Raw genomic sequence first — 27,768 nt, 5'->3', positions numbered from 1 at the left:
TTCCAACTGTCTAGATAGGATTAGGCAACTAATCTCTCAGTTATCCACACAAAATGATTACACAAAACCCCTCCTCACAGGCACCATAAACCCACAAACTGACAAATGCTTAGAAACAGCACTTTGATGATTCTGTGAAAAAGTTCAGACAGTTAAACTTCCCGTGACCGTAGTGTCTAAATTAACAGACTTTCAACAGGGTCCATTAGAAAGCAAATCGGAAGTACTGCGCAGGACTACCAAGTATGTATCACTGACTAACAATATGGACTTTCCTTCCCATTAGGCTACAAGTTTTGTCACAGCCCTCTGCCTTCCATCACCAAAAGCAAAGACTTAGTTTAAATTTTCTTCCAAAACTAAGTTCATGATGTAGAGAACTGCCTCCTCTTATTTGGCTGCAGCAAGCCTATCACTAGAGCAGCAGTGGCATTTATCTCAGTGCAGGTCTTAACTACCGTTCTAGTTAGTACACAGGGTTTTAGTAATCAATCTTCAATTTTTAAGTATAGAGAGGCTTGGCTTCTTTTGTGTTTTAATTAAAAAAGACAACTGGAGATTTCTTGCCAAAGAATAAATAGAATGCTAGGTCAGGCAACAGTCATTTATTTATTGACTTAAACAAGCAAAAGGTATCCTCAGACATAATGGCCACCACTTGAGCAATACAAATCAATGCTACTGAAGAACAGGGAACATCTTTTCTCTCACCCCTCCCATCCCAGAAGTAACAATAGAAATACCAGGGCCCCTAGAGAAAAGAGAAGGAGAAAAATTATAAAAGGCGCTTAGAATGAGCTGTAGAGTTGAAATATGGACACTTAAAAAAAAAAAAAATCGTCATTAGCTAATCCACCGTATCACCACAATCACCTCAAAAATAACTTTCATTGTTCCATTTCTACCAGGTACCAAATATAGAGCGCTGTTTAACAGCGATTTCAATGTATTAACAACTGTCCTCAGCTGAAGCAGAACAGCAATTACTATTTATATTAAATCTGAGGCTGCAGACAGAAAGAAAGATTTCCAGAGTACAATGCAAGTCACTGAAAAGACAGTGGGGGAGAAACAAAGTGACTTTTAAGTTACTGTACCTCTCTATCAGTCAAGCAATTCATTCTGTACTGATAGCTCATTACAGACACAGTATCCTGATAGAGTATGGCAACTCTACTCACCCTGTGACAGTGTATCTGAAGAATGTGTCTATGAAGAATGTATCTATAAGTCCCTTAAGTTGTGGGCCACTGAAAATCCCAGCCTGCTACTCCTGCGTGGGTATTTTTTAATCAGACATCAGCAAAAAAGTAAACAGACTGCATGCAAAACAATTGTTGCTAAATAATTTTGTCTTCCTTGTAACAGTTGAAAATATGAGTAAGGCATTCCTCAGATTTAGAGAAAACATTAGGAGGCTGTAGTTTTGCAGGCAAGGAGACCTTTTATTTTAATCCATTAAAAGAACCCAAAATAGTCAGCAGGTGGCCACATCTATCCACGTTTCATTAAAATCACATAAACCCTAAGTACAAAAGCACCACTGATTATTGCTCTAGAAAAACTGCATGAAAAATTCAAATACGCACAGTAAAAACATCACCATATGCACATGACTTTAATTTCTTAGAGCAAGTGTATGGATTGCTGATCCAATTTTACACATACCTTGCAATATTAAGTTGATATTTATATTACTTGGCAACAATGGGAATTTCTAAAAGCACTGTTATGAGAAGGGAAATGTTCATATACAGTTTAATATGTCAACTATCATAGTCCTAAAAAAATTAGCATTTACAAAATACTTGATAAAAATATCTTTTAAAAGTTGTCCAAGAGGTACATAAAATCAACCCAAAATTTTCATGATATTTCATTCATTCTTGTCACCTACAGATTCAGTTTTCTGAGCCTGTGGAGAAGAAAGAAAGAAATTAATTACTATAGTAAATTGCCATTGCGTACCTAAATACCCAAACTACCCTTGCTCCTTCCATTTCTTATTTGCAACAGCTCAGTTTCAAACCTATGTCCAGACTGCATTTACACAAACAGAACAGGTACATTCACACACTTTTCTTAAATCATTGGTCCCAGCTTTTCAAAAGCAATGCAAGCCTTACCTGTCAGCTTCCATTGTTCATACTGAAAAGCACCACACTACTATCTGTTTCTATTCACTGCACACATGCTGAATGCTCTACCGTACCCTTAACTTTCACTGTTTCAATCTGCCCTTTTACTGACAGTGTGCTGGGTGGGGCACCTCTGGATGTTGAAACACTAACAGTTGAGCGAGAGATGCGAATCTGCAATAACATTATGGGCAATAAAAAGAAACATTATGAACATGCTATCAATGTCTGAAAGGCTGAATAATTAAAAAACACTGATTCAATCAGCAGGAGGTATGTGTGGAAAGTACCTCTTCAGCTTTATTTTCACCATTTTCAGATGGTGTAGTACCTTCCTTTGCCGCTTCTTGCTTTTCATCCTTCTTCCCTTTAGCACCTTTGTTGGTCTTTGTTCCAGGTTCCTTCTGACAGGAGATTAAAAACATGGGCATAGACATTGTATGAGTAGCCAGCACCCTACATCTTTACCTTCATATGAACCAAAAAGCAAACCTTGGCAAGCTGCATGTGCTGGACTGAAACAGAAAACCAGCTCAAGACTACCTGGAAAATTTACATCCACAGAAGTTACACAGGGACTCTCAAAATTTCTAGAAAATGCTGATGTCTGCTTCGTCATTGTTTCTGCTAATTTACAGGGACACAAAAACCCCTCAAACTATTCTCTAGAGCTGAGCTATATATACAAGATATCTGTAAGAACAAATCCAATTACAGTATACTGAAAGCTTATTCAGCCAAGCACAGACAACATGCTGCTTGTATAACAGCACTACACTTTTGATTAACATGAAATATTAAATTAGATTTAAAAAATTAAGCATTTTTGTTGGCTGTCCTTTTGTTAGTTTGATAACATCTGTGATGTTCATTCCATGTCAATGAAAGAACCAACCAACACGCTACGGAGGCAAACACTGATAAAATTCCATCTGCAGCAATACAAAGCAGAAAACTTATCAGAAGGAACTATTCTAACAGCTACAGTTTCATTTGAAGATTTGCTCTTAAACAAACAATTCATATGTTGAAGTCTACTTTTTTAATCCTTACTCTATGTACCTATTTATATTTGTGACCTAAGGCTAACGGAGACATAGGTTAAGGATTTTAAGTGCAATGGGATAAAAATTTAACTGGTATTTCATTGACTATTTTACATTAGCATTTAAAGTAGTTCTGATAAAACACTGTGGAGATCTTCCATGTGATCAACTGCTCTGGATTCTCCAACCAAAATGGCAACAGTAGCTGTGAACAGGGATATTAAGGTCAGTCTCCATTAACTACCTTTCCCCAGCAATCCCCATACAGGAGTGGGGTGGTTAAGGAGGGAGCGCCAGTAATCCTAGTCCCAGGGCAGCTTGAATTACTCCTCTTTCAACGTTACACACCGAAAAGCTTACTGGTGCTGTGAGTATAGTCCTAACTCTTCAGCTATGAAAGAACAAGCTAAGAACTTGACTTAGCAAATCTGTAATTTGCAAGCTTTTAACACTAAAAATGATCTCAAATCTGTATCATCTTCTATTGTTTACTAGCAGGCTTAGAGTATACACTTGCTGTTTTCTGTTTAGGAGACCAAGATTAATATACCCCTTAAAATGTGATCCAGTTAGAGTTTGGAAAAGAGCAGATTACTGTATTAAAAAGTTACTTAGAATAATGCCGTCAAGGATTCAAGTCGCCTGAAATGAGCTTCAAATGTCTCTCACACAGCTTAGATTGACTCCGTAACACTGAGCTCATTTCACAACATGTACATGAAGCTATAGAAGCTACCATATTCCCTTCTTTATTAATACTCTTCCTAAGAGGGGAGCAGGATGGACTCAGCAAGACTTTATTGGTAATTTAATTTGATAAATCATGGCGTGTTCGAAGTCATAGAGTTTTACTTTTACACATGGACTTGGTGTCCTGATACTTGCCCAACTGAGATACCAATAAAAGGACTTGAAAAATGTAAGTGTGAGGAGTGCTAGACTCAGTTTCCAGCATGGATTTTTCCCCTATAAAGCAATTGCTCTTGTTTAACATTCCCCTTGGGCACAAATAAATCTACAGTTTCTGAAGTCCATGATTTATATGCAGAAATCCTGAAAAGGTATTTCAGACGCTAATAAGATTTTAATTTGACTGTAACTGGCCTAGAAAACCCAAACCATTCAATTTAAATATATTTAATTTCACCTTTAATTATAATTGTGCATTCTCAGCAACAGCCAGGCTTCATGAACAGATAAGAGTTTCTCACTATGAAACGAAGTACTGCCCCTCTAGACAAAGACACAGGATGGCACAGAGTAATCTCAAATCCTATTGTAGAAATTGCTAGGTCTCAGGTAGGGCTTACTCAACCAAACCTGTACATTTCAAGAAAGGTGTAGGAAAGGTAAAGATTCTTCCTAAACTAGAAATTCACTACAAACTAACATGGTCTGCATATCAAACAGGCAAGACATTTTGTTTGGGCCAGTAATGAGGCCAGGAAGGGGTGGAGCAGAAAGAAAAGAATGATCTGATTTTTTTTTTTTTTTTTCCGGGGCAGGGGGAAGCTGCGGGGAGAGCACGGGAACCGATGCCTCACAAAAACGCTGTGAATTGAACTGTTTGCAATGCAAAGGAGTATACTTGCTTGCTATTGGCTACAATGATGGCAAATAAATAAAAAAAAAAGATGGCAACTAAAAAGAAGAGTATTTACCTTCGTGGTTTTCCTTGGTTTGGGTTCAGGTTTTGGTGGAGCAGGTTTCTATAAAACATTTTTAGTTGCACAATGTTTTAAGACATATAACCAGAAGCCAGCCAGCCACCTCCACCCCACACCTTCCCTTACTTCTGCTCATTAGTATGCATCTAGAAAAAGACTGAAAAACCTTAATGCACAAATGCACCTTATCACTGTACACACCCATTTTCATTAGCTCACTCATCGAGGAGTCAAAGCAATTTGAGGGTCATTCTAAGCGTAAAATACAGAGATTAGTAGTATCTACTAAAAAAAAAAAGTAGTAGTCAGATACATTCTAACAGAGAAGAGGAACTAAAATCAAATACTAGTCATGGCATCAAATGAAGTCCTTGAAGGACAGCTCTTTCTCCTTCCTAGAGAAGTAGTTGCATTTCCACAACTAACATCAGCCTGCAAAACAGTACAAAGTCAATACTGCATGTAACAGACAGTGTTGCACTGAGGTGGGCAAATACATATTTTGTCAGAAGAACCTGAAAACTGAAACCAAGAAAACACAGATAACTTTAGCTCTAGAGTTCTTAAATATCCCTCAGGAAGAATAAAAATTGAATCAAGCAAAATGTAACAAACCTGTTTGGTCTGAGAAACAATATGTGCCTAGAAAAGTATATAGCAAGAGGTGTTACACATACTTACAGCTGACAATCTTGCTGATCGTCTTGTGGGCTACAGAAAAAGGAAAAAAAAAACCAGGAGAAAACATGTTTATAGGCTTACAGCAAACAGTATCCAAAGCAACAGTTATTTAATGTTGACAGCATAAAATATGCCCCTACCAAAATACGTCTCTATTCCCAAACACAATTCACATCTTCCTCATCTTGGACAATCAAAATTTTAAAGGGACAAAGTGATGTGAAAATTAGTAATAAAAACTGTTCAGGAATTATAACGTCTAAATTACTATATGGTTAAACACCTCCCCCCCCCCCCCCGGGCATTTTACAAGTACTTCCGACTCCCTTGCTGCTCTGTGAAAGGTTCACAAATACAGCAAGCTTGACACTTGCACAGGACACTGAACCTTCCTCATAAATACTTAGAATGACATTTCTATTATCTAGCAGATGCTACTTTAATAGCGGGTAAAAATACCATCTGATTAACAGCAGAATAAAGTTAACACCCTTCCCTAGAGGATAATAGAGTGCTAAAATTTCAAAACATGAAACTAAGTTCTTCCACTTCCGTAGTTCCCCACACACTCAATCCGAGAGTCCAGGTGCACACAGACAGCTGCAGGATGAGAAGGAGAAATTATTTTTTGTATTTAAACACCATTCTCAAAAGGAAAGAAGAAAGTCAGATATTCTGCTTTCCTCCACCTTTCTTCATCGCTTCAACACACCTTATTAAATTTTATTTCACTGTTCTTTGTCATAAATTACCGAAGATGAGTTAACTCTTAGAAAAAGTTGTAAGCTCATTAGTTTGTTCACAATATTTTTGTATTCATTAAAACAGATGAAACCGTGATCCAGTTACACAGCATGGTTATCAGAGTTAAAGTTTGGTTTATGTCATAAAACTGGAATCACACTTGTAGCCAAAATAAGGGGACAACTCAACTGCAACAAATATCCAGTGTAACACAGCTTAAAAAGTGAATAAAAAGTATCTTAATTACATATTAAGTATTTGAGCTGAAAAAACATGGCTCCACACATCTTGCAACAGGAAAAAGCTGTTGTTAGTATCTGAAGAATGCAGTAATTTGTATTCATTGGAGCCATTTAAGTATTCTTAAAGGAAAGCAGTAGTGAATAGTTCAGATCTGCATCCAGCAAAACAGAAGCCTTGACAAAAAAACACCGAAAGGTATTTTTATCTATCACGTATTTATGCATCATTAACAACAACAACAAAAAAAGTAAACCTCTCTTTTCTTGGCAATTTAGAATATCAACTGCTTGTTAAGCAGCCTAACACTATTTTACAACAGGTTAAATAAAGCATTTCACTTGGTCAGTGATATCAAAGAACTCCTAAGCTCAAGGCATCTTCTTTTACAGATCCGTTTTCTTAACTGATTATTTCCATCCCTCAGCATTTGGGCATTGGAATGTTATGTTAGCATCTACTTTTTAAAGGGTAATAAGTTGGTTTAGATCAATTATAATTCTCTTCCATATTCCCCAACTGTTCCTGCTCCATGGCTTCACAGAGGCTTGTATTGCCATAAGAAAGTCAGCATAAACCCTCAGTTCTTTAAAAATGCCTGATGGGTAAGTCATCTTAATTCTCACTGAATGAGAATTTATGTATTTTGTGTTATCTGGTTATAAGGATGGAACTGCAGTCAAGTCAGGCAAAGGTCACATTTTGATGTGCTTTTGGAACTCTTGCCCCCCTCCAAAGAGCTGTGCTAAGCCAGGAACTAGCAGCTCACCCAATCGTCTACTTGACCCTGGCCCGCTAGCGAACACCGACAGAAAGAGTCTACAAAACAGAGCAGGCACACAGCAACCTCGCACCGCCCTGCTGCACCAGCTTCTGGCAATCTGCAGCTGTGAACCTTCCAACCTGTGTATTATATCCCCATCATGTGTTTAATAGTCCCCAAGGGTCATTTTCTCCCTAAATTTGTCTAACAGCCTAGTGAACCGGTTTACACTTTCAGTTTCCATAACATCCTGTGGCAACGAGTTCCGTAATACGATTATGCCCTGTATGGAAAAGAAGCAGCAAAACCTCCCCGCTCCGTTGTCTTTCCTTTAAACTTCTTGCCTCTTACTTCCACTAGATTCCTCTTGTTTTAGGGAATTATTACTCATGCAACCCTAACTGCCTTTCTCTGTGTTACTCATGATTTTGTCACACCTCTTTTATAGAAAAAGTCAAAATTCTAGAAAATCTTGATTGTGGTTTGTTTGTTTTTTTAAAGCTGCTCTGCACCCTCTGTTTGACTCACTATACTTGGTACCCTTTTCATTCTATCATGGCCTTTTTAAGGAATAGTCAGGAGAACTTCGTTTAGTAGTCCCACATCTGGGAGCACAACAAATTAATCTTGTGATACACAGATGTTTCACACACCGTTCTCTAGTATTTTTTCTTATAGTTACCTTTTGTTTAGAAGAACTGACATTTTCTAGTAACTATTCACTGTGATTTTACAGTCACTCACCTGATTAACACTTGATTTGGTGACCATCCCTGTGTCTTTCCCCCACCCCTGTGTATTAATTTGCACTTCTCTATATTGAATTTCTATTGATATTTTAGCACCTAGTTATCAGTGACGTAACAGCCTTCTCTGTCTCTCACTTCTGACTACCCTGATAATTTTGTAAACTTCAGCAAACTTTGTCATTTCTCCAGTACCTCTTCTCCTAGATCATTAATGAATATATTCATCAGCACAAGCCCAAACACAAATCCTTCCACTAGTCCACTGACAATTCTCCTCCAGTATGAAAATTAACTACTTCTTCCCTACTGTCTTCTCATATCTTTATCTGTTACCAATTCTTAGGAAGATCTTCCCTTTAATTGATGCTAGCTTATTTCTTGAAGAACATGCTTGGGAAGCCTTATCAAAAAGTGTTCTTTACGTGCAAGTAAACTGTATCAATTGGCATGCTATTATCCTTATACCTGTCAACGTCTACAAAGAACTCAACTGCCTGAAGTATGACTTCTCTCTGCAAAAATCTGTGTCAACTCTTCCATTATACATTTGTCCACATTTTTTTTTTTAAACTACTTCTGCAAATTAGACTCACAGGCTTTATTTTCCAGAATCCCTTATCTAAAGTCCTGGGAACATTTCATCACCTTCAGTTACTCTGGTACTGAGGCCAATACAAGCAGTAAATTATATACTTCACTTAACAGTTTGGCAATTACTGGTGAGTACTGTCTAGTTCTCGTTCACTCTCAATTGAAGAATGTCCTCCAACCCTACACCCATGAGAAAAGGCTCCACCGTGAGAACCTCCCTAAGAACTCTCCATAGTAGAAGTTTCATTACCATTTTTCAGCTTCACATTTGCCATGCTGGAGGGTTTGTCCCTTTCCCCATTATTTTCCATCAATACAAAAAACACCTTTCAAAAATAAGAAATTTCTCTTATTTTGCTATTAAGCCATTCTGGGTTTTTTGGGGGGCAGGGGGGAGTGGGGGCTATTGAAAAATAATATGTATTTCTGCAAGCCTCTAGCATGGTGTACCACAAAGCCTCTCTGCCATCTGAAACTGTTACGCTTTTTAGCTGCTCCTTTTAATGGGCTCTCATTTTTAATAAAATTCCCTTTCTTGATATAAAATCTTACCATAGCGGAGTTTATTTGCACTTACATTCCTGCAAGGATGATGAACCTGAATATATTATGGTCACAATAGTTCTCTGACAACTGTCTTTTTAACTAGCTCCTACATACTACTAAGGACCAAATAAAGAGCTGATCATCCTTTTATTGGCCCTTTGATTTGTTCCTCCAGGAAGGAAGCATTCATAGTTTTAACTTTTTTGTCTTTGTAATGCCATCCCGTGCCTTTTACCAAATCTCTGAAGGGTAACTGAAATCTCCATCAACACTATTTCCGTCCTCAGAGCCTCTCTGATCTCCCTTAACATCCCATTGCCACTTTTATTATTGTGGTCAGATGATACCTGGCACAATTTCTACACTATATACTCCCCATTTACACATGGCTTGGCAATCCATAAGGGATTCTGCTGTACTTATTGATACAATTAATCTAGAGAAATATTAAAGGCACGTAACAGAAAGCCATTCTACCACTAATGTAACTTAGCTCTCAACCCTGTATAATTTGTGCCTTGGTGTCACAGTGTCCCAACAAGTTTCTGAGTTGCCCATTATATCAATGTCCTCAATTAAAGCCAGATAGTCCAAGTTGCCCAGATTTAGATTTGCAGCTTTTGCAGTTTGGCTTGACTGCCTGTTTTCATCGGCATGAATTAAACAGGGCTTTATTCCTCAAGACTGCTCTTTACCTTTTCAGACGCAAACTTTTATGGTTTCTGCGCTAGCTCCTGCTCTCCGCCTGATGGGGAGCTCTGACTTCACCCTATGTCCTCTCAGGAACTTGCCAGTCTCCCCTCAGACGTGTAGCTTAAATACATCAGAAGACCTCCTCAGTGCCATCCACATAGGTCTGTTTTGGCTCAGACTGAAGCCACCCTTCCTACATAAACTCTACCTATTCCAAGACCTCCCACCATTTCTAATCTAATCCTACAACTATTTTCTTCATTCACGCACTAAGAGCTACAGGTGTGTCTACTGAGAGTATCTTCATTTGTTTGGGCTTCCCCCCACCCCGTAGCATCAACAGCCACTATTATCTCACCTTGACTGAAGACTACTGTAAGAGCTCTTATATTTCAGAGCCAGCGGGCTCTCTCCAGAGAGCCTGTGTATTTCTGTAAGTTTTTTGGTCTTTCTTCTTTATTCTCATTAACAGGTCTCAAATTTTTAGCAGAAGGAGCTTCTACTTTTCTGGCTCTTGAAGAAATAATATTTAAACTTGGATAGAGAAAAACATTCATTCAGAGCAAAGGAGATTATATTTTTACTATGATTTAGTCAGCCTTTTCATACTTTACGAAAAAGAAACTAATTTGTTTTCCAGAAAATGCCATAGGAAGATACTGAGGTATCAAAACCTATTCCTCTCAGACCTCCTTCTTACTCTACCTGTTTTTTTCAGGAACTTATTGTAAACTTTACTATTGTTTGAAATACTTTGACATTTCCACTGTACCATCTTTTTCTGCTGAACTGAGCCAACAACCTTCTCAATTCAGAAAGTATAAAAATTCATTAGACTATTTTTCCTATTCAAATACGCTCAAAGATTTACAAGAGCAGCAATTAATTGTTAATTCATTTGAATATTCACCCATTCTTTTCAAGGTCCTGGTTTAACTTTCTCTGCCACAAAAGATGACAACCTAAGAAAATGAATCCTCATAATTCTCTACCTGTTTTTTAAATCCATATTAAGGAGTCTGACAAACAAACTAGCAAACTTTGCTGTAGAGGTCAAGGTATCACCAGCTGCCTCCTTGCCTTCTCTGACAGAAGTTGCTGTGCCCTTAAAACAACTTCAGACAAAGACAACACACAAATGTGTCAGCTGCTCCAGTTTAGAGCCTGGTATCTTAATTCAAGACACCCTTCCATCAGTCACTTAAGCTAAGAATAGTTTTGAAGTAGACTGGCTGAGGTGTGTGTATTAACCCTCTTCTGCCAACCTGCTAGAGACAGAGCAACAGTTCCAGGCAGTAACATCCTACACTGTTACCACAAGATCCACCAGAGCTTGTCTATCAAAGCCCTACATGTTTCTGAAATTTATTTTGTGTACTAGTAAGTTGTATGAATCCTCAGTGCACTAAAACCAGATAAGCTACAAATGTGGTTTACTGTTATTATTCCCACTGAAAACACCTCACCAGAAGTGCCAGAGTAATGCATAGTCTTCTGATATGCAAGACTGCAGAACTCCAGTTAAATAATTACATGCCAAAATAAATTAAAAAGAAAAAAAAGAAATATACTTGCCTCTTGTTTAGTTACTTTTGCTGCATCCTTGCCTTCAGCACCCTCTGGAGACTGAAAGAAAATATTGTTAAGTCAGTGTTTATATTACTGGTGGATTAAAAGCTGGACATGAGCCGGCAATGTGCGCTTGCAGCCCAGAAAGCCAACCAAATCCTGGGCTGCATCAAAAGAAGCGTGGCCAGCAGGTCGAGGGAGGGGATTCTGCCCCTCTACTCTGCTCTGGTGAGACCCCACCTGGAGTACTGCGTCCAGCTTTGGGGCCCTCAGCACAAGAAGGACATGGACCTGCTGGAGCGGGTCCAGAGGAGGGCCACAAAAATGATCCGAGGGATGGAGCACCTCTCCTATGAGGCCAGGCTGAGAGCGTTGGGGTTGTTCGGTCAGGAGAAGAGAAGGCTTCGGGGAGACCTCATTGTGGCCTTTCAGTACTTAAAGAGGGCTTATAAGAAAGATGGGGACAAACTTTTTAGCAGGGCCTACAGCGACAGGGCAAGGGATAATGATTTTAAACTAAGAGAGGGTAGATTTAGACTAGACACAAGGAAGAAAATGACGAGGGCGGTGAAGCACTGGCACAGGTTGCCCAGAGAGGTGGTAGAGGCCCCATCCCTGGCAACATTCAAGGTCAAGTTGGATGGGGCTCTGAGCAACCTGCTCTAGTTGAAATGCCCCTGCTCACTGCAGGGCAGTTGGAATAGATGACCTTTAAAGGTCCCTTCCAACCCAAACTATTCTATGATTCTATTCTATAACAGACTTAAAAGCATCCAGGCAACAGCAAAACAAAGATTATGGTGAAGATTCTTCTTTCTATACATTGCAGCAACTTAAAGAAGCCTGGCAAATTTACATTAGTACTTACAAGCAGCGTTGTACCAAAGCCATTCTACGTTTCCCAAGCAAGGACACAAAGACTGATCATCACCAGGTACATACATATCACATCACACAGCATCCCTCACTGGTCCCAGAGGCTCCGGTTGGAGCTCCATCTAACCAGCAGCTGGTAGCACAACAGTATGAACTGGAAATCTGAGGTTTGCTCTGCTAGGGCTTTTGAAATCCCTGAGAAATTTAACACATTTCTTCCCAAACATGAACTTAACTAGTAATGAGATGTGATAAGACGAACCAAAAAAGCACAGCATTACCAAAATGAGTGATTTCTTTACTTCATTTACTCCTTTCGTGCCTCAGGCTCACTCAGCTGGAAGCTTTAACAGTATCTTTCCCTCATCTCATCTCCTCCATCAGAACAGTAAAACACCAAGACATTGACAGGAAAACCAGAGACAAACATGTTTCATCACAAGAACAAAGTATCAACCCCACCATTCTAATGCTGGTTTTCCACAGGTATTAGAGAAATGTTAGTTACACCATGGGGTGGGGGGTGGAGAACAAAACCTCAAGCTCCTGTCTTTTGTTTACAACTCAAGATGCATTACTTCACATTTTGCAAATGACTGGGTTTCCACCTAGAAGCAAGCAATTTGTGGAAAAACAGCGAGCAGCAGCAGTTAGAGGAGAACTACAAGAATGTCATGTGTTTCAAAAAGGCATTTAACAGGCAGCAGAGAAGGCAATTTGGTTTGCTGTTTTGTTTTTCAGTCAGTAAAGGAGCAGGCTAGTTATCTTTGCCTTTCCATTTCAATCCTAATCCAAACCTCCCCCCAGATTTTGACACAGAATGTCTCAAAGTTACACAGTAATGGTCTGGAGCAGAGAAAAAGACTGGCTAGTTTGCAGCAGTTGGCCACTGCCTTCTCCTGGCATTGGGTTCTTACTTACAGAAAGACACCCCCCCCCCACCAGAGAATAAAATGTGGCTTTGTTACTGTGTGCTCTCCTGACAGAGAGGAAGCATGCCACAAAAGCAGCTGGTTTAAAAAAAGCCGAGGACTGATCATCTAAGTAGCTAGAAAACAGCAGGAAGTTAAGCAGCACTGCACAGCACAGAGCAACTCAGAATAGCAACATAGTCAGGCATCCAAAATGGAGCCTGACTGCTCCCTACGCTACCGCAGCCTCACCAGCCACCTGCAGGATTGTTTCAGGTTGGCATTCCTAAAAGCCTTTCAGTTTGGTTACTAAAGAGTTGCTACAGCTTGATGGTGTAATGCTGGGAGCATCAAAAGCCATAAGGAAAACAAACCCAACTAGTTCCCTGACTACTGTCAGTAACAAAGTCCTGTTTCCTACAACTTCCCTCTTCAGCTCACAATACAGTATGAGCTCTGGGTATAGCTTTTCTGTAGTCCATGAATTCATAACATCTGTTTCTCCTGTATTAATTTTCTGAAGTCTAACAAACTTGCACTGCACCCTTTCCCTGGGAGGGAACTCAAATAGCATCCTTCCTGTCCTGGGCACCTATTTATATGGAAGTTCTTTCAGAATTTATAATCTTTTCCTCATAGTGGCCAAGAGGCTCAAGGTTTACAGGGGTAGGGACAGAAAGATGGCACGATTCATTTCCTTCAGAAGCCAGGCTAAAAAACTCACCATCAGCTAAGTGAAGCTGGCTGACACTCCACAATCGGGCTGTTTTACCCTGCTTCACTTTTAGGAACCACAGAGCTTTGAAACAGGGCTAAATCATCACAAGATGGCACTGCCACATGCCAGTAGTCTTGCAGTAATTGCCCAGAGGCAAACCCTCACCCTACAATACTGCGCAGTTAACACACAGTAATTTACCCCATTCTCTTTAGCAGTAATGAAAGAGAAGTCTCCTACTTTTCTGACAGACGGGGCAGCCTGATTTTAGATGCCGATATTATTGCTTGACAACAGATTTTAAAAACTGCTCATGAAGCCAACCGCAAGGGGAAAAGATATATTAATATTAAAATACACTTAATGCAACCACAACCACCGTATACTACGATATATTACACAACATACTTCAATTAAGTTAGCTAATTAGCGCAGCATTCCCTCTCAAGTTAGAAAATCCAACAGAAATTCTGAAGGCCACATAACTTTCTCCATGGAGGGACATGCACAGTAATAATCTCAGAGGTGTGAATAAGCAGCAAGGGGTTCTGACATGCTCTGATTTCCATTTCAGACCGGCTCCCTCCTCTCTGCAATCACTACAAGTCCAGGCGTTTGGAGGCTGCGCTCATCCTCCCAGGGCCTTGGCTCCCCAGTACGCTGGCAGAGCTGCGTGGGAGATCATGTCATGAAAAAGGTAATTGATCCAGCTGAAAAATAGCACGCTGCTTAAACAAATTTATAACTATTATAACTATATATACAAATTATAAATATATAGTCTTCCCTGCTCCAGCAGAATCATTTTACTGCACAAACAATTGAGCCACTACAACAGACAAGAATGAAGCAGCACAGGGCAGCTGCAAGCAGCCTGCGATCTTTAAGCTGACAGACACGCCAAAAAAATATGTATGTCAGATATGGCTACGGTATATTTGTTAAATGAGGAACAGAAACTTATTTTCCCCTCCGAGTCCTGCTTAGACTTTCCAGTGAGTCCCAGCTGATACAGATCTTCATGCTAGTTTTTGCAGTACTTTCTCCTCTCCCTCGGGACCAGAGAGATTTGTACACAAATGGATTTGAGCCAAGCATAGTTCCTAAAGAACTTGGCGTGCCATACGCAGTGACTGTCTGCACTATTATCTGGAAGTCACAGGACTTTTACGTAGACACCACCAAAACCTTAAAGTCCTTGTCCCAAACTCTTCCACAGGAACCCTTCCCCCATCTTTTGTCCTGGTGACAAACTATTGAGGGAACTCTGGTTTCAGAGCAACCAAATGTACTAAGTAACCCATCCCCTTGGCACATTTTTCCACATGACGTAATGCTACGGCTCACCGTATTTCACATGACACCCCAGTCACATTAAAATGCACCCTGGATACCGTGCCTTACATCGTAAACTAGTCAGCAGTGGGACTGTCCACACTGCAAGTTTTGTGCTGCAAAATCAAAGACCGATGCGAGTACTGAATCACTTGACAAGGGCAGTACTGCAACTTCAGTAATTCTTCAGCTGTATTCCATCATATGCCTGTATTATACTCATAAAGTAGTCCCTATAAGCCTGCTGTGCTTCATACTGCATGGATGCCTAGAAGAGACAAGACAGATAAAATAAAAAAGCAATAAGGACACAGATAATAGTGACACTTCCCCCCCTGCCCCAATCACAGAGGTACGCAGAAGGAAAGAAGCTGACTCTGGCTAACTCTAAATATGCTTTTGACATTTAAATTAATAGCAAGTTTTAGGTTGATATGACCACACATTGTGCCATACCTCAATTAGCACTATATATTGGCAATAAGATTGTAAATTAAGCTGTAGCTAAGGTTTCTAAGATCTGTCAGAGCTGCCTAACTTTTATACCACAAGATTAACTTGGAAGGCTGCACGGAAGATTCCCTGTGTCTATCAGCAATCTGCCTTTTTTTTTTTATTTGTTTTTTTCCCCTCCCCTTTAAGGACAACCTAGAAAATTATTTTGAGAGGACTGGAAAAAACAAAGGAATATTAACAGATGACAGAAAACATTAAAAAAAAAAGAATATTAAAATTGAGCTGCTTTGTACACACAGTTCTTGCATTTCACGAGCTGTGAAGTACACATAAGAACCGGTGTTTCCACACACCAGGACAATGCTACAGTATTGCAATGCCAACACCATTACAGAACTGTTAAGTTGAAAACAGAGAACTAAATAACCGTTTCAAGGAAACATTTAGTAGAACATACAGGCAAATTTCCTTTTTTTATTGTTCTTAAGGCTGGGTTACCTGGTAGACAGGCACAACAAGAGAAACAAAAAGCTTCAATTTTTCTCATCAAACCCCTGCAATATAAGCAGGATGTAATGAGAGTACAGTAACGCAAAGTAGTGAAGTCACTGATGTCTGTTTGACAGATCCAAAGGTACATGTTTGAACTTGCAGTGACCAGCTTCTGGATAAATATTTTGTTTGTACTTAAATGAACAGACTACACTATTATAAAGGAGTACATTAAAAAGCACGAAGAATGAGAATACAAGTATGTGAGAAGTAACAAGTCAGTACAGAAGGTTGCTTATAAAATGAAAAAGATCATTCATTCTCTGAAGGATCTTATTACTAGCCGAAACTCAACACCTTGGCTCTGATGGGACAGAAATCAGTCCTTTCATACCCACATAAAAACAAAACAAACAAACAAACAAAAAAAACCCACAAAAAAGCAGATGCCAATTTCATTCTAACTACCACGTTAAGAAGTTAGAAAGGCGGAAAGCCTTAACCATCCTAACACTTGAGTATTCTCTATAGTGTTTCCTCCCTTCTTTGCAAGCTGTTTCGTTCAGCCACATCTCAATACACTGCCTGCAATGGGATTTGCTTGTAGATTCTTTCCTGGCTTGCTGTTCTAGCTGCAATTTCCATGATGTAATGCTTTGGTCATTCCTCCAACAACTTTTTTCACCAACCAAAATATGATAAAAGCTTGCAACAAAACCACAGTGCAAGAATAGAAGACGTATCAAGTCCTAAGCCTTTTTCAGGGTTTACTGCACTATTTCCCTAAAATTTTTCCTCCCTTCATTTCCCTGAGTAGAGCTCTGCATTATACTAAATTTAATTCAATGAATTGTTTCCCCATACATGCTAGAGCTTCTAATTATCTGTCTTCAGAGCAGCTCTGAATTTTGTGCCAGTTCATAAATGTAATTAAAATGCTGTTTATTTCTTGTTTCAGATTAATGAAGACTATGTGTTGACTAATTTAACACCAACCAACTCCTGCACCACCCTTCTAACCATTGTTTCCTCATTTAGCTCCTCCAGCATCTTTATTGTTAACCTTTGTTTATAGCTAGTTCTTTGATCCGTTTTCAGCGGATAGAACAGTGCTCGCTGCCAAGCCAATGTGAATGAGCTTTGCAAGTAAAATTAATTCTCCCTAATAAATGCTTTAAGAAATCAGGTCTTCTTCCCACTACATCCCTTCACCTCTTTTTTCTACCAAGAGCTTGATCCTGCAAGGGTAGAAAGAGGGGGGTGGGTGGGGGTGTGGAAGAAAAAAAAGAGAAAAGAGAAAAAAGAAAAAAAAGAAAAAAGCATGCCACTAATTTAAAAACCAAGTAATTCTGCCAGAACCACAAGTGAAATACAGAATAAATCTGGTTAGTGAATAGATTTTTTACATACCTATCCAAAATGACATCTGTGTTGCTCTCTCCCAAAACATCTGAGGCTTTGTTTTGGTATATACTGTATATGTATGTACATATATTCCTCACTAACAAAAAACCCCCACCACCATCAAACAAAAAGAGGCCCCCACAAAATCCAAAACTAAAAAAGAAAACCCAAACCAACCAACCCACCCTGCTTAAATATTTATTCTTTAAGTATGCAATATTTTAATGTTTTCTGTTAAGAAGTATTACTATGAAATATTACACAATATGTCATTTTTAGAATTTAAATCCCTCCATCTTAATAGATATTAAGAGCAGAATATTTAATTTTCTAATTCTTTGGAGGAGAATGTCAAGATCAAAGTTCTGAAAAGACAAACGGTACCTAGAATTTTAAAGACCACCATTAATGTCACCTGGTATTAATATGCAAGTAGGGGGGAAAAATCAGGGAAAACATTTTGCAATCAAAGTCTCCATTCTTGCTTAGACATTCAAGACAGAGTGACTGGTTAACATGCACTGCATTTTCAAAGAATATATGAGAAAATAAGAATACAAACAGCCTGGTTATAAACAAAATCAGTAGGTTCAGCAAATGCATTTTATTAAATTCCTTAATTCTTAACAGGTAACTTCTGTGAGCTTTATGCTCTTCCAAGCAAGACAAAAGAGACAAAAACCAAGTCAGGCTTGGGGTATTTCTAGATATCCAAACCCAACCAGAACAAATGCTTTTCCAAAAGAGGAAATTCCTTCATTGCAGATTGAGGTTTTGCTATTCGCACTGAAAAGAAGTCAATGATTGACCAATGTAATTTAAAATGCATTTAAATTTGATGGGACATTTAAAAAGTCTCACAACTGGTTTGGCTTTTATTTTTCCTTCCAAGTTTGTCTTCCCTGCGGTCAGTTTTTTGAATATGACATCTTCTACCTATAGCAGCGTGAAGAAGAGGCTCCGATTTTTAAAGAGAGCATTGTAATTTAAAATTAGACAGACAGTTCCTTTTTCAGACAGTGAAGTAATCAGCTGCATTTTGAAAAAAATACAGATCAGACATGGGAGCAGTGAGCACAGTGCATTTGAAATTGTTCAGTTTCCCCTGAACACCAAATATGAGAATTCAGCTAGGTAGTAAGCAAATGCTTGTCTCAATATTTGCTTAACCATTTTCCTGCCACCATATAATAAAAAGGCAGATTCAAAGAATTTGATGGATGAAATCCAATCCCTAATAATATTATTCCTCTGACCTTTCAAACCTGATGCCAGTTCTGCTAGTGAGATGAAGCTGATCAACTCATGAAAGTTTACATACAGGGCCAGAATTTTTAAAACCTTAAAGATTAGGTTCTGAAATCTATGTAGAACTGATCAGATCTGCAAAGCAAAACCAGCACAAATTACTTCTGAAAAAAAAAAAAAAGATAGAGATTAAATTTAGACAACTACTTTCAATAACAACTGATTCCTGAAAACAGCCACCTCTGACAAAAAGAAATACTCTGAATGGCTGAAAAAAGGTGCGTAATTCATCCCCTCCCAGAGGCCATAACTGTGATAAAACCACAACAATCTAGAAAAGAACCTTTTTTGTTGTTGTTTCAACTAACTGGTGCTACAGAACATCAAGCCTTCAAGATGATGATAGCAAGTCCATGAGTAAGAGGTAGGTACCAAAGGCACAACTGGTACAACGCCTTAGATGCGCTGACTACTTACATCCCGGTAATAATTCCAGCTGGGGTTAACGGGAGTATTGCTCTACTACAACAGCCAGAATGGAGAGCTTCACAGACAACCTAAATGCAGTTTCAAGAGAAGAAAAAAGTGAAATGTCTCCAAGAGGGTGCTGGTGGGCTAAGGAAGAAAGGATGTAGCAGAGATAAAGGATGTTTTCCTACTACAAATAGAGCACTGACGCCTCTCCTCAACTCTGCTTGAGAGGAACAAAACACTGCAGAGGTAAAAACATCATTAGACACTTGATTTCCAACTATGGAGGCACTCTCTGCTACTACTAACTCGGGTAGCATTAGGACAATGGAGAAAGCTAGGTGGGAAGAGCAAACATACCCAACAGTCCCAACAAAGCTGAGGCTGATGGGAACATACGCAATTTTTTTGTGCAGACAAATCCCAACATTCTTAGGGAACACCGCATTTTATATTTGCAGCTTCCCCTGTTACCAAGTACACCCACTCTTTACTACAGGAAGACAGGAGCTGTAACTCCAAGTTACAGGAGTAATTAATTGAAAATTGATAATTTCCAAAGACACCAAGGGGAAAAAAACAAAACAAAACGCAAGCCCAATGCCTCCCCCACCGTGCCAAATGGTGCAAGGCCACAATTTGACTGCTGAGTTGTTCTGATTATTCTAATGAATTAAAGAATACTCCTCTATACACTCTAAGTTAGGGACAATCAAAGAAAGGCTGTCTAAGGCTGACCTCTGATTAATGCCTGCCCTTCCCCACCTAATCATTCCTGCCATTAAGCCAGCTTAACTCTTTGTGCCAAGGTATGGGAAACTAGATCAGCAGACGGGTCTGGCCAAAAACTACCTCAAACACGTATGATATTTCACAGGTTAAATCAGAGTAAGGACAAGAATGAGTATCTGGAATTGCTTCTTTTGGCCAGTACATGCCAGCTTGAAATATCTGTTGAATTACAGTCCAAACTGCAAAGTCCCATACTGACAATTTTGCCGACAATAAAATTGGTATAAGAGCATCTTACTTCTGCATGCAGCCAGTTGCTCATTCCCAGCCCTACTCCCTTCATTACCACACATTCATTGTGCCACTGTGCAGCATCTCTAAATTGGATCAGTAAAATGATCCAGGATAAAAAAAAAAAAAACCCACCAACAACAAAACCTCAAAAGCACGATCAAACCTGTGAAGTAAACAAGTATTAAGAGGATCATGGCCTGAAATGTCAGTCCCGCACCTGAAAACACCTTTTTGGCTACTGGATCATGGGACAAATCACTGTGCTTGTTTAGTGCAGTTAAAGAATGGAAAATAGATGGTGGCCATTATGATCCTACAAAGTGCCAATTTGCAAGAGAAATCTCTAGATATGGTTTACTTATACTCTACACAAAGACTACATTACAATCATGTCAAGAAAAATCCAACTTCGTAAACTTTCTCTGAAACAACAAGGATAGCCCTTGGAACATACCAGGCCTATACACAGCTACTCCTCCGGTATGAAACAGCAGAGAAAGTGAAGTTTTTCAAGTAAGACAGAAGAAAAGCAGCCTTAAACTAAATAGCACATACCTGCTACATTCCATTTACACACAGGACTTTTTTATTTTTTAAACTTAACAATACTGACACTCTAGAACACAGAATAGTAGTATCCCCCATTGGCATGATGAACTACTGTATATAAAAAGATTGTCTGCACCTAGTTAGTTTTGAACTCAGAGGTGATGACTTACAAAGTAGACTGTACTACTGGCTACACCTCATCAGATACATCCAAGGAGCATTAAGAATGATTTTTAATTGACAATTCAGGGAAAACCTAAGAATTTTTAGGTTGCCCATTCATCAAGTCCAATTGTATTTCAGTGTGGTCTAAGAAGAAAATTTATATACATTGTTATCAATTGCTGATAAATCAGTCAGATTTTTACAGACTTCTATAAAACGATCAGAAACATTTTAGATCTATAAATCCTTGGTCAATGAGCTTTTAATCTCCATAAGTCTAAAAAATAATCATTAGAATTATACAGAATTATATATCACTAGAATTATATAATTCACTCTAAGCTATTTTAAAGTGTATCTTTAATATAAAATGTAGATAAATATTTGTTGCATATATTTAATAGCCCTGTAAGCTTAATTTATTGCAACATGGCACAGCAGCATTACTCAAGCATGGTTTTTCTTCAGTGCCACTCAATACTGCTACAGTGTATTATATCTAAGCATACCACACGTGGATAAAAATTTGTGATCTTTTCTGCTTAATTTTTCTATGAAAGACATAGATTCTTTGAGGCAGTCTGGTCAACAGATACCTGGAGAAGGCCAACTAATCAGTTTTCAGTTGCTTTAAATACATCAAGGTTTAAAATTCTCAATAGTTACAGGTTTCATGCAAATGGTACAATTTCTAAAATCGATGAGTGACAAAACATCCTTTTCCCTTGTATTAGAAGTCTCCTGCAATCTTTTAAGATGCTCTGGTACCTCTATTCTGTTTGCCTTGGTTGAACGTTGAGTGCGTGTCTGCATAGTAATCATTTTACCTGCCCCTGCAAAGGACGCCGAAGGTAAAGTCCACCTGAGGATTCTGCTGGCATGTCAGGTCGGAGTTTGTCAAAGTCAGGGGTACCTCAGTGACACAAATGCAAAGAAGGTTGTCTTCTTCTGTTGCCTAGCCGGTTTTCCAGTGGTTACCGAATGGTCTAGGATTGATCTAATGGGAAAAGTGGGAGGAGAAACTACCTTTTCAGAGCTCTGACTTCTGCTCTTAGTCCTCATGTAGCACAGGGAGAAAGGAGGAAGCAGTCAGCATGAAACGCGGGGGGAGTTCAACTGAAAGTCTGGAGAGAGAAGTGGGACAGAATGGGAGTGGGCAGCAGCCAAGACATCTGGATCTGATACTGACCCCCTTTTCCCTTCTAGCCTATAATCACCTCCAGAGCGTGACATAAAATACAGAACTTCCCCCATTTCTGCATCCCACTGCTAACAGCGTGCCCTGTTAGTCGTGTTCTAGGACAAACTGGAGAACGCACCTGCCACAGACCAAGAGCTTCCAACCTCAGTGATGAAACAAGCTGTCGGCAAGGTGAGAGTCCCGACAACATCACTGCAGCTTCTTTCCTGCCAAGTAGCTTCAAAATGAAGATAACCTTAGCAGAAAAAGCACTATGTTACATTGATGCTGGTATGTTGAAATTGCCATGGACCGATACACAGCTGAAGTATCAAAACATGGAAAGGGACATGAAGTGGAGCTTAAAAGCACTTGACTGTGCTTCACACTGCTGTATTATGAACACAAACTCACCTGCTACTCTTTGCAAAAGATCTACACCTCATTCCACAGACTAAACAGCAACAGCAGGATCATCCAGAGCCACAGCAAACAGCTGTCATCTGCAGGACCCTCGGCTTCACTAGTTAGTTGGTATTTGATCACATGCAAGTTGCTCCAACAAAATCTAGAGAACCGGTTACTATTGTAAGTTCCTCAGTTTCACACCACAAAGCAAGATGACAAATTTGGAGAAGTAACAACAACAAATGTACCACAGAGTGCAGGAGGTGCTTAATGGGGGAATTAAAAAAAAAAAAATAATCAGGAGAGACATCTTAACCTGAGAACCCAAGATGAAGGGACCATTCCAACAACTCAACCATTTACTTCTGTGCCCAATTTCCCTATCAGTGAACAAGCCACAATGTTTCTCTTTCATGACATATTCATGATACTTCAGAAATGCAAACCCAAACATGCAGAAGAATTTCACAAAGAGAACTGAGTTTAGGGCCAGACAAAAAAGCGTCAAGTAGAATTCAACAGCTCTAGGTTAGTACATGTAAGAACATGCATTTAACCCCAAGGATTAGAAAATACATTTATTAGATACCTGGTTGGCAAAACAACTAGTAAAGTAAGAGTCCCACAAAAAAACTATCATGTGATCATGTAACTAAATGCATTATGAGGACAATCCTAGAATATGACACCTTCTAACCTCTACTAAAGAAGGAGCGTTCCAAGCAGAATATTCAGAGGGTTTGTTTTCCTGTAATAAATATAACCAACTAGCCTAACTTTAAAGAAAGTGAGTTTGCATAACGGAACAAGAACCTGCCACAGATCATAGAATGCTCAGATGTTCTGTTACATTTTCACAGCATCAACTGTACTGCAGAAACTAACATTCTTGACTACAAGAAGGTGGCAAACAGTCTACTGAAGTGGCTAATTAGATCATGATATTTTTTATTTGCTCTGAAACAGCAGCAATATTCAAAGGTATTTAAAAAAAAAAAAAAAAACCAACCTTAGGAAGAAAAAGTTGCACCTAGTCCTCACATCAGATTCAACTGCAATTGTTTTCAAATCAAAACATGAGGTGCAGGTCACATTGCATAGAGTCAGATTAAAGAATGAGTTGGGTCATTTTGGAGTGCAACCCCAACTGACAGGCTCCCCATTCAATACTGGACAAGTCACCACTTGACCTATTAATATCCCTCAGAGATGGTGCACATTCTACATAAGGGTACAAGTACCGTTCATCTCGATGACGATCACATTAAAGCTGACATTATGTATGCTTATGCACATGGGTGTATGTGACCATACCATGATTCTCCTTGTCATCAGGTACAGAACGGTTCTTCATCCTTTTATGGCTAACATTGAGACATTTTTATTGGGGTTGCATCAAGGTCAAGGAGTTTTCCAATATGACCCAAGAGCTAATTCCAGCAAGACAAGAGACAAAATAAAACATCCCAATCCATTTCAAGGCATTCATTGCTATCAATACCACAACAAGCATTCCGGTTTATCCCACACTGGCATGCCATTCTTCTTGTGAAAGGCCATGTTCACACCACAACATGTTATTACAACAGAGAAAGAGTGCAGAAATCTGACAGGAGGAGTCCAGAGTTCAACCTCTTTTTGTTTTAGTGCAGTATTTAACACCATCTCAACACACAGTAAGTCTTTGCTTTTCCCTGTGACCCTCAACCAATGACTAACGACACCACAATACCTTAGGCTGCAGCCCTCTAGAGAAGGGGAGACAGCCCACATTTTTTTTGTGTTCATAATATTCATAATGAACATAAGGCCAGGGACTCGGCAACTGAATTCAGTTTACACAGAGATGAAAAAATATCAGAGATGAAAAGAAAAGCAAACAAAAAGGACCAGCCAGTTTAGATAAGTAAGGCATACACAAAAACAGGTACAGGTGGTTTCACATCCTTTCTGCAATACTATTTATTTACTTACCCCCATAACTGTGAAAATTTCTCATGTGGACTTTTGTGTTTATTTCCTTATAAAACTTTGAGTGTTAGCAGCCGCCTTATAAGTTAGAGATTTTAATAGAAGAATTGACTATTAGCTGCACATGATGGTTTTGTCTCCATGTGGAAGCTGACTGGTGTAATTATTCAGCTACTGCTGTACCACTAACTTCTCACTCTATGGAAGTTATTCTGGAATAAAACTAACTATTGTAGAATACTTACGGCAATTCCACTTTTCTCAAAAAGCAAAGCCATTAATCACACGCTTTTCCTGGAACCAGTGCTTCCCCAAACCCATACTTCATCTATAATCTTAAAATTTAAATGTTTAAATTAAAATGCTAAGTAAATTAAAATTTACTGCACCATTAAAATTCATCTCCATTGCTCTGATCCCATATGCAATGTTTCCATTACTTTTTTATAATCCTCTAGAAGCAAGACATGTTCTCGCAGACTTACTACTCCCAGTTTCTCTTAATAAACGTTTCACAACAAAAACCTACATGAGTGACTTTACCTCCTCTTAGGAAGGACAGCCTGAAACACTATCTGTAGCGTAAGAACAGGTAAGGGCAAAGGAAACAGGGTAGGAAATTCGCAAGGCTTCCAAAGTTGCAGAGTCCTGCGGGCACAGGCTAATTTTCAACTTTTTCCTGTTGACAAGCAGCAGCACAAAAAGAGCAGAAGCACGTGAGGCCTACGCGAGGGTGCAATGACAGAAGAGCACGAGGAAAGAGTGCCCAACACTCCCTAACTTCAAGCCCAGTTATCCCCATGCAGGCAATCAACCCCACGGTTGTATCCATTTCCAGAAACGGAACTGGGTTCCTAACTATCAGTTAAATAATTGAGTAGCGCACTTGGCCCTCTGACATTTTGATGCCTCCCACAAGGAATAAGGAAAGGACAAGGACTGAACGCCGAGCGACTGGGAAGTCCTCATCCACCTGCAACTTTATTAGAACAGATTCGAGCCCCAGTCCAGACACGGTGGGTGAGGAGATCACCGGTGGCACTGGGGAAATCCCCCAAACCCCACCGACTGCTTTGCCTTGCTTGACCTAGTTCAAGCGAAAGGACTGCAGCTATTATTTTTTGTCACAGCGTGTGCTGGTGTCACGTCTCTCCCCGCACTCAGCCAAGGCGGGCGGGCACCAAGTTGCGGGCCGGCAGCTGCAGCGGGGCCCCCTCGGCCGCCCACCCCCGGGCGCCGCCGGGCCCCTCCTCCGCCCCGCACCTCGCCGGGAGGGGGCCGGCTGCCCCCGGCCACGCTCAGCCCGCCCGCAAGCGCTCCCCGCCGCCAGCACGCCGGCCAGCGAGAGCGACAGAAAAAAAGAGAAAAAAAAAACCCAAAAACCAAAACCCCACCGCACCGAGCGCGGCCGCTGAAGGGCCGCCTAACTCTCCCTCCCCTGAGGGAACGCGGTGGCGCAGCCGGCCCGCCCCGAGGTGCCCGGGGAGCAAAATACGGGGGGAAGACGGCGGCGGCTTGGCCCGGCCGCAGCCCCCCGCCCCCGCCATGGCGTCCCCGGCCCGGCGCTCCCTCAGGAGGCGCCGCCCCGCCCCGCCCCGCCCCGCCGGCCGCCCCCGGGGCCCTGCCCGGATGGGCGCCGGAGTTGGTACATACGGGTCTGCCGCGGGAGGCGAGGAGAAGGGTGTAGTTTGTTTTAAACATGGCTTGCCTGCCCCCCCCCTCCTCCTCCTCCTCCTTTTTTACCTCGGAGCCATCAGCCGGGCACGGCGGGAGGCGGCCGCCCCGGGTGGGGGCTGCCCGCTCCCCCTGCGGCGGCGGCGGCGGCGCCGGAGTTTGCAAGCAGGAAACTCCTCCCGCCGGGGGCCAGGGGCGAAGCCGCAGCTGCTGCGGCGCTGCTCCCCGGCGGCGGCGGCGGAGGGAGGGAGAAGGGGGGGGCCGGAGTTGTGGCAGCGACTTCACCCCCCGGGGACGGGGGCGACGCCGCCCCGCGCGGCGCCGGGAAAGTAAACAGGGGGCGGCGGCGGCGCGGGGAGGGGTGGAGGGGGCTTGCAACAGGCAGCAAAATACCCGGGCTCGGGAGCAATCCGCGGGCTCCGGCACGGACCGGCGGCGGGGGGGCGGCGGGCGGCCCCCGGCCCCTAGCGCGCCTTTCGCCCAGCGGCCGCCGCTCGGCTGCCCAGCCCCTGCCCGGGGGAAGGCGCGGAGGCGGGACCCGCCGCACGCCCGGGGCGCCTCACCTTTCTCTTCGGCATAATGTCCCTGCTCCGGGCCGCGAAAGTAAAGCGGCGAAAGAAGCTCCGGCAGAAGCGCGGATCCGCCCGGTGCTGGCGGCGGCGGCGGCGACACCGGCGTCGCTGGTGCCCGCAGCTCTGCCCGCGCCCGGTGCCCGCCGCGCCGCCCCGCCGCCCCCGGCAGCCCCCAGCGCCAGCGCCCGCCTCGCCGACGGGGCGGGCAGAGCGGGGCAGCCCCGCCTCCTGATTGGCTCCGCCGCTGCGCCGCGCCCCCCTCTCCGGCGGGAGCGGGCTAATCAGGGGCAGCCCGCGCGGGTCAGAGGCCGGGCGCGCGGGGAGCCTTGGGGCCGGCGGCGGCGGCGGGCGCCGCGGGGAGCGGGGGCAGGGCCTGGGGCAGGGCCTGGGCCAGGGCCGGCCGCCGAGCCGAGCCGAGCCGAGCCGCCCCGGGGGGAGGCGGCCCGGGGGCTCCCCCCCGCTTCCCTCACGGCCGGGAAGGCGAACCGGGGGGTCTGGGCGCATCGGGCAAGTTGCGTGCGGCATCCGCTCGGCAGAACTGCGGTGCTCGCCGTGCGGCCGGGTTACCAAAACCTGTTTAAATTTCCCTTCGCTTTCTCCTCCCGCTAGTTCCGGTTTCTCCTCCTCGACTGGAATCCGCTGCAGCCTCTCCCCGTCGCGACCGTTCTCCCTGCTTCACCCCGGGGGTGTATTGTGCCGTGTAAATCCCGCCATCCTCCAGTCCTTCGAACGTAAGGGAGCTGTGTTTTCCAGTCTCCTCTTCACCTGCCCCCTGCCCTTGCCACTGACAAGACAAAACGGCGCTGCCGAGAGAAACGCTCCGTTACAAGGTGGTGTAATCCGTCCGTCAGTGAAGTTCAGATGCCAGTAAATAACCTTTTTTTT

The 27,768-nt window shown here is 41.8% G+C and overlaps 1 protein-coding gene across 1 annotated transcript; it reads right to left on the bottom strand.

Moving 5' to 3' along the window:
* Positions 1-1,886: 1,886 nt before the first annotated feature.
* Positions 1,887-26,940, bottom strand: HMGN3 (high mobility group nucleosomal binding domain 3). The gene is made up of 6 exons (XM_075707978.1): positions 26,875-26,940; positions 11,434-11,484; positions 5,533-5,562; positions 4,846-4,893; positions 2,429-2,542; positions 1,887-2,312 (listed from the first exon to the last, which is right to left on the bottom strand). Exons 1-6 carry the CDS (start codon positions 26,887-26,889, stop codon positions 2,181-2,183), a joined length of 390 nt encoding a protein of 129 aa, XP_075564093.1. The 5' UTR covers positions 26,890-26,940; the 3' UTR covers positions 1,887-2,180.
* Between the last annotated feature and the right edge of the window lie 828 nt (positions 26,941-27,768).

Source organism: Pelecanus crispus, chromosome 3 (assembly GCF_030463565.1).
Source record: "Pelecanus crispus isolate bPelCri1 chromosome 3, bPelCri1.pri, whole genome shotgun sequence".
Lineage (NCBI taxonomy): Eukaryota > Metazoa > Chordata > Aves > Pelecaniformes > Pelecanidae > Pelecanus > Pelecanus crispus.
This window is presented reverse-complemented; position numbering and strand designations above follow the sequence as displayed.

Coding starts and splice junctions, on each gene's coding strand:
- HMGN3 (XM_075707978.1), bottom strand. Junction 5,563..11,433: donor CAAAAGTAACTAAACAAGAG/GCAAGTATATTT, acceptor CTTTTTCTGTAG/CCCACAAGACGATCAGCAAG. Junction 4,894..5,532: donor GATCAGCAAGATTGTCAGCT/GTAAGTATGTGT, acceptor AATGTTTTATAG/AAACCTGCTCCACCAAAACC.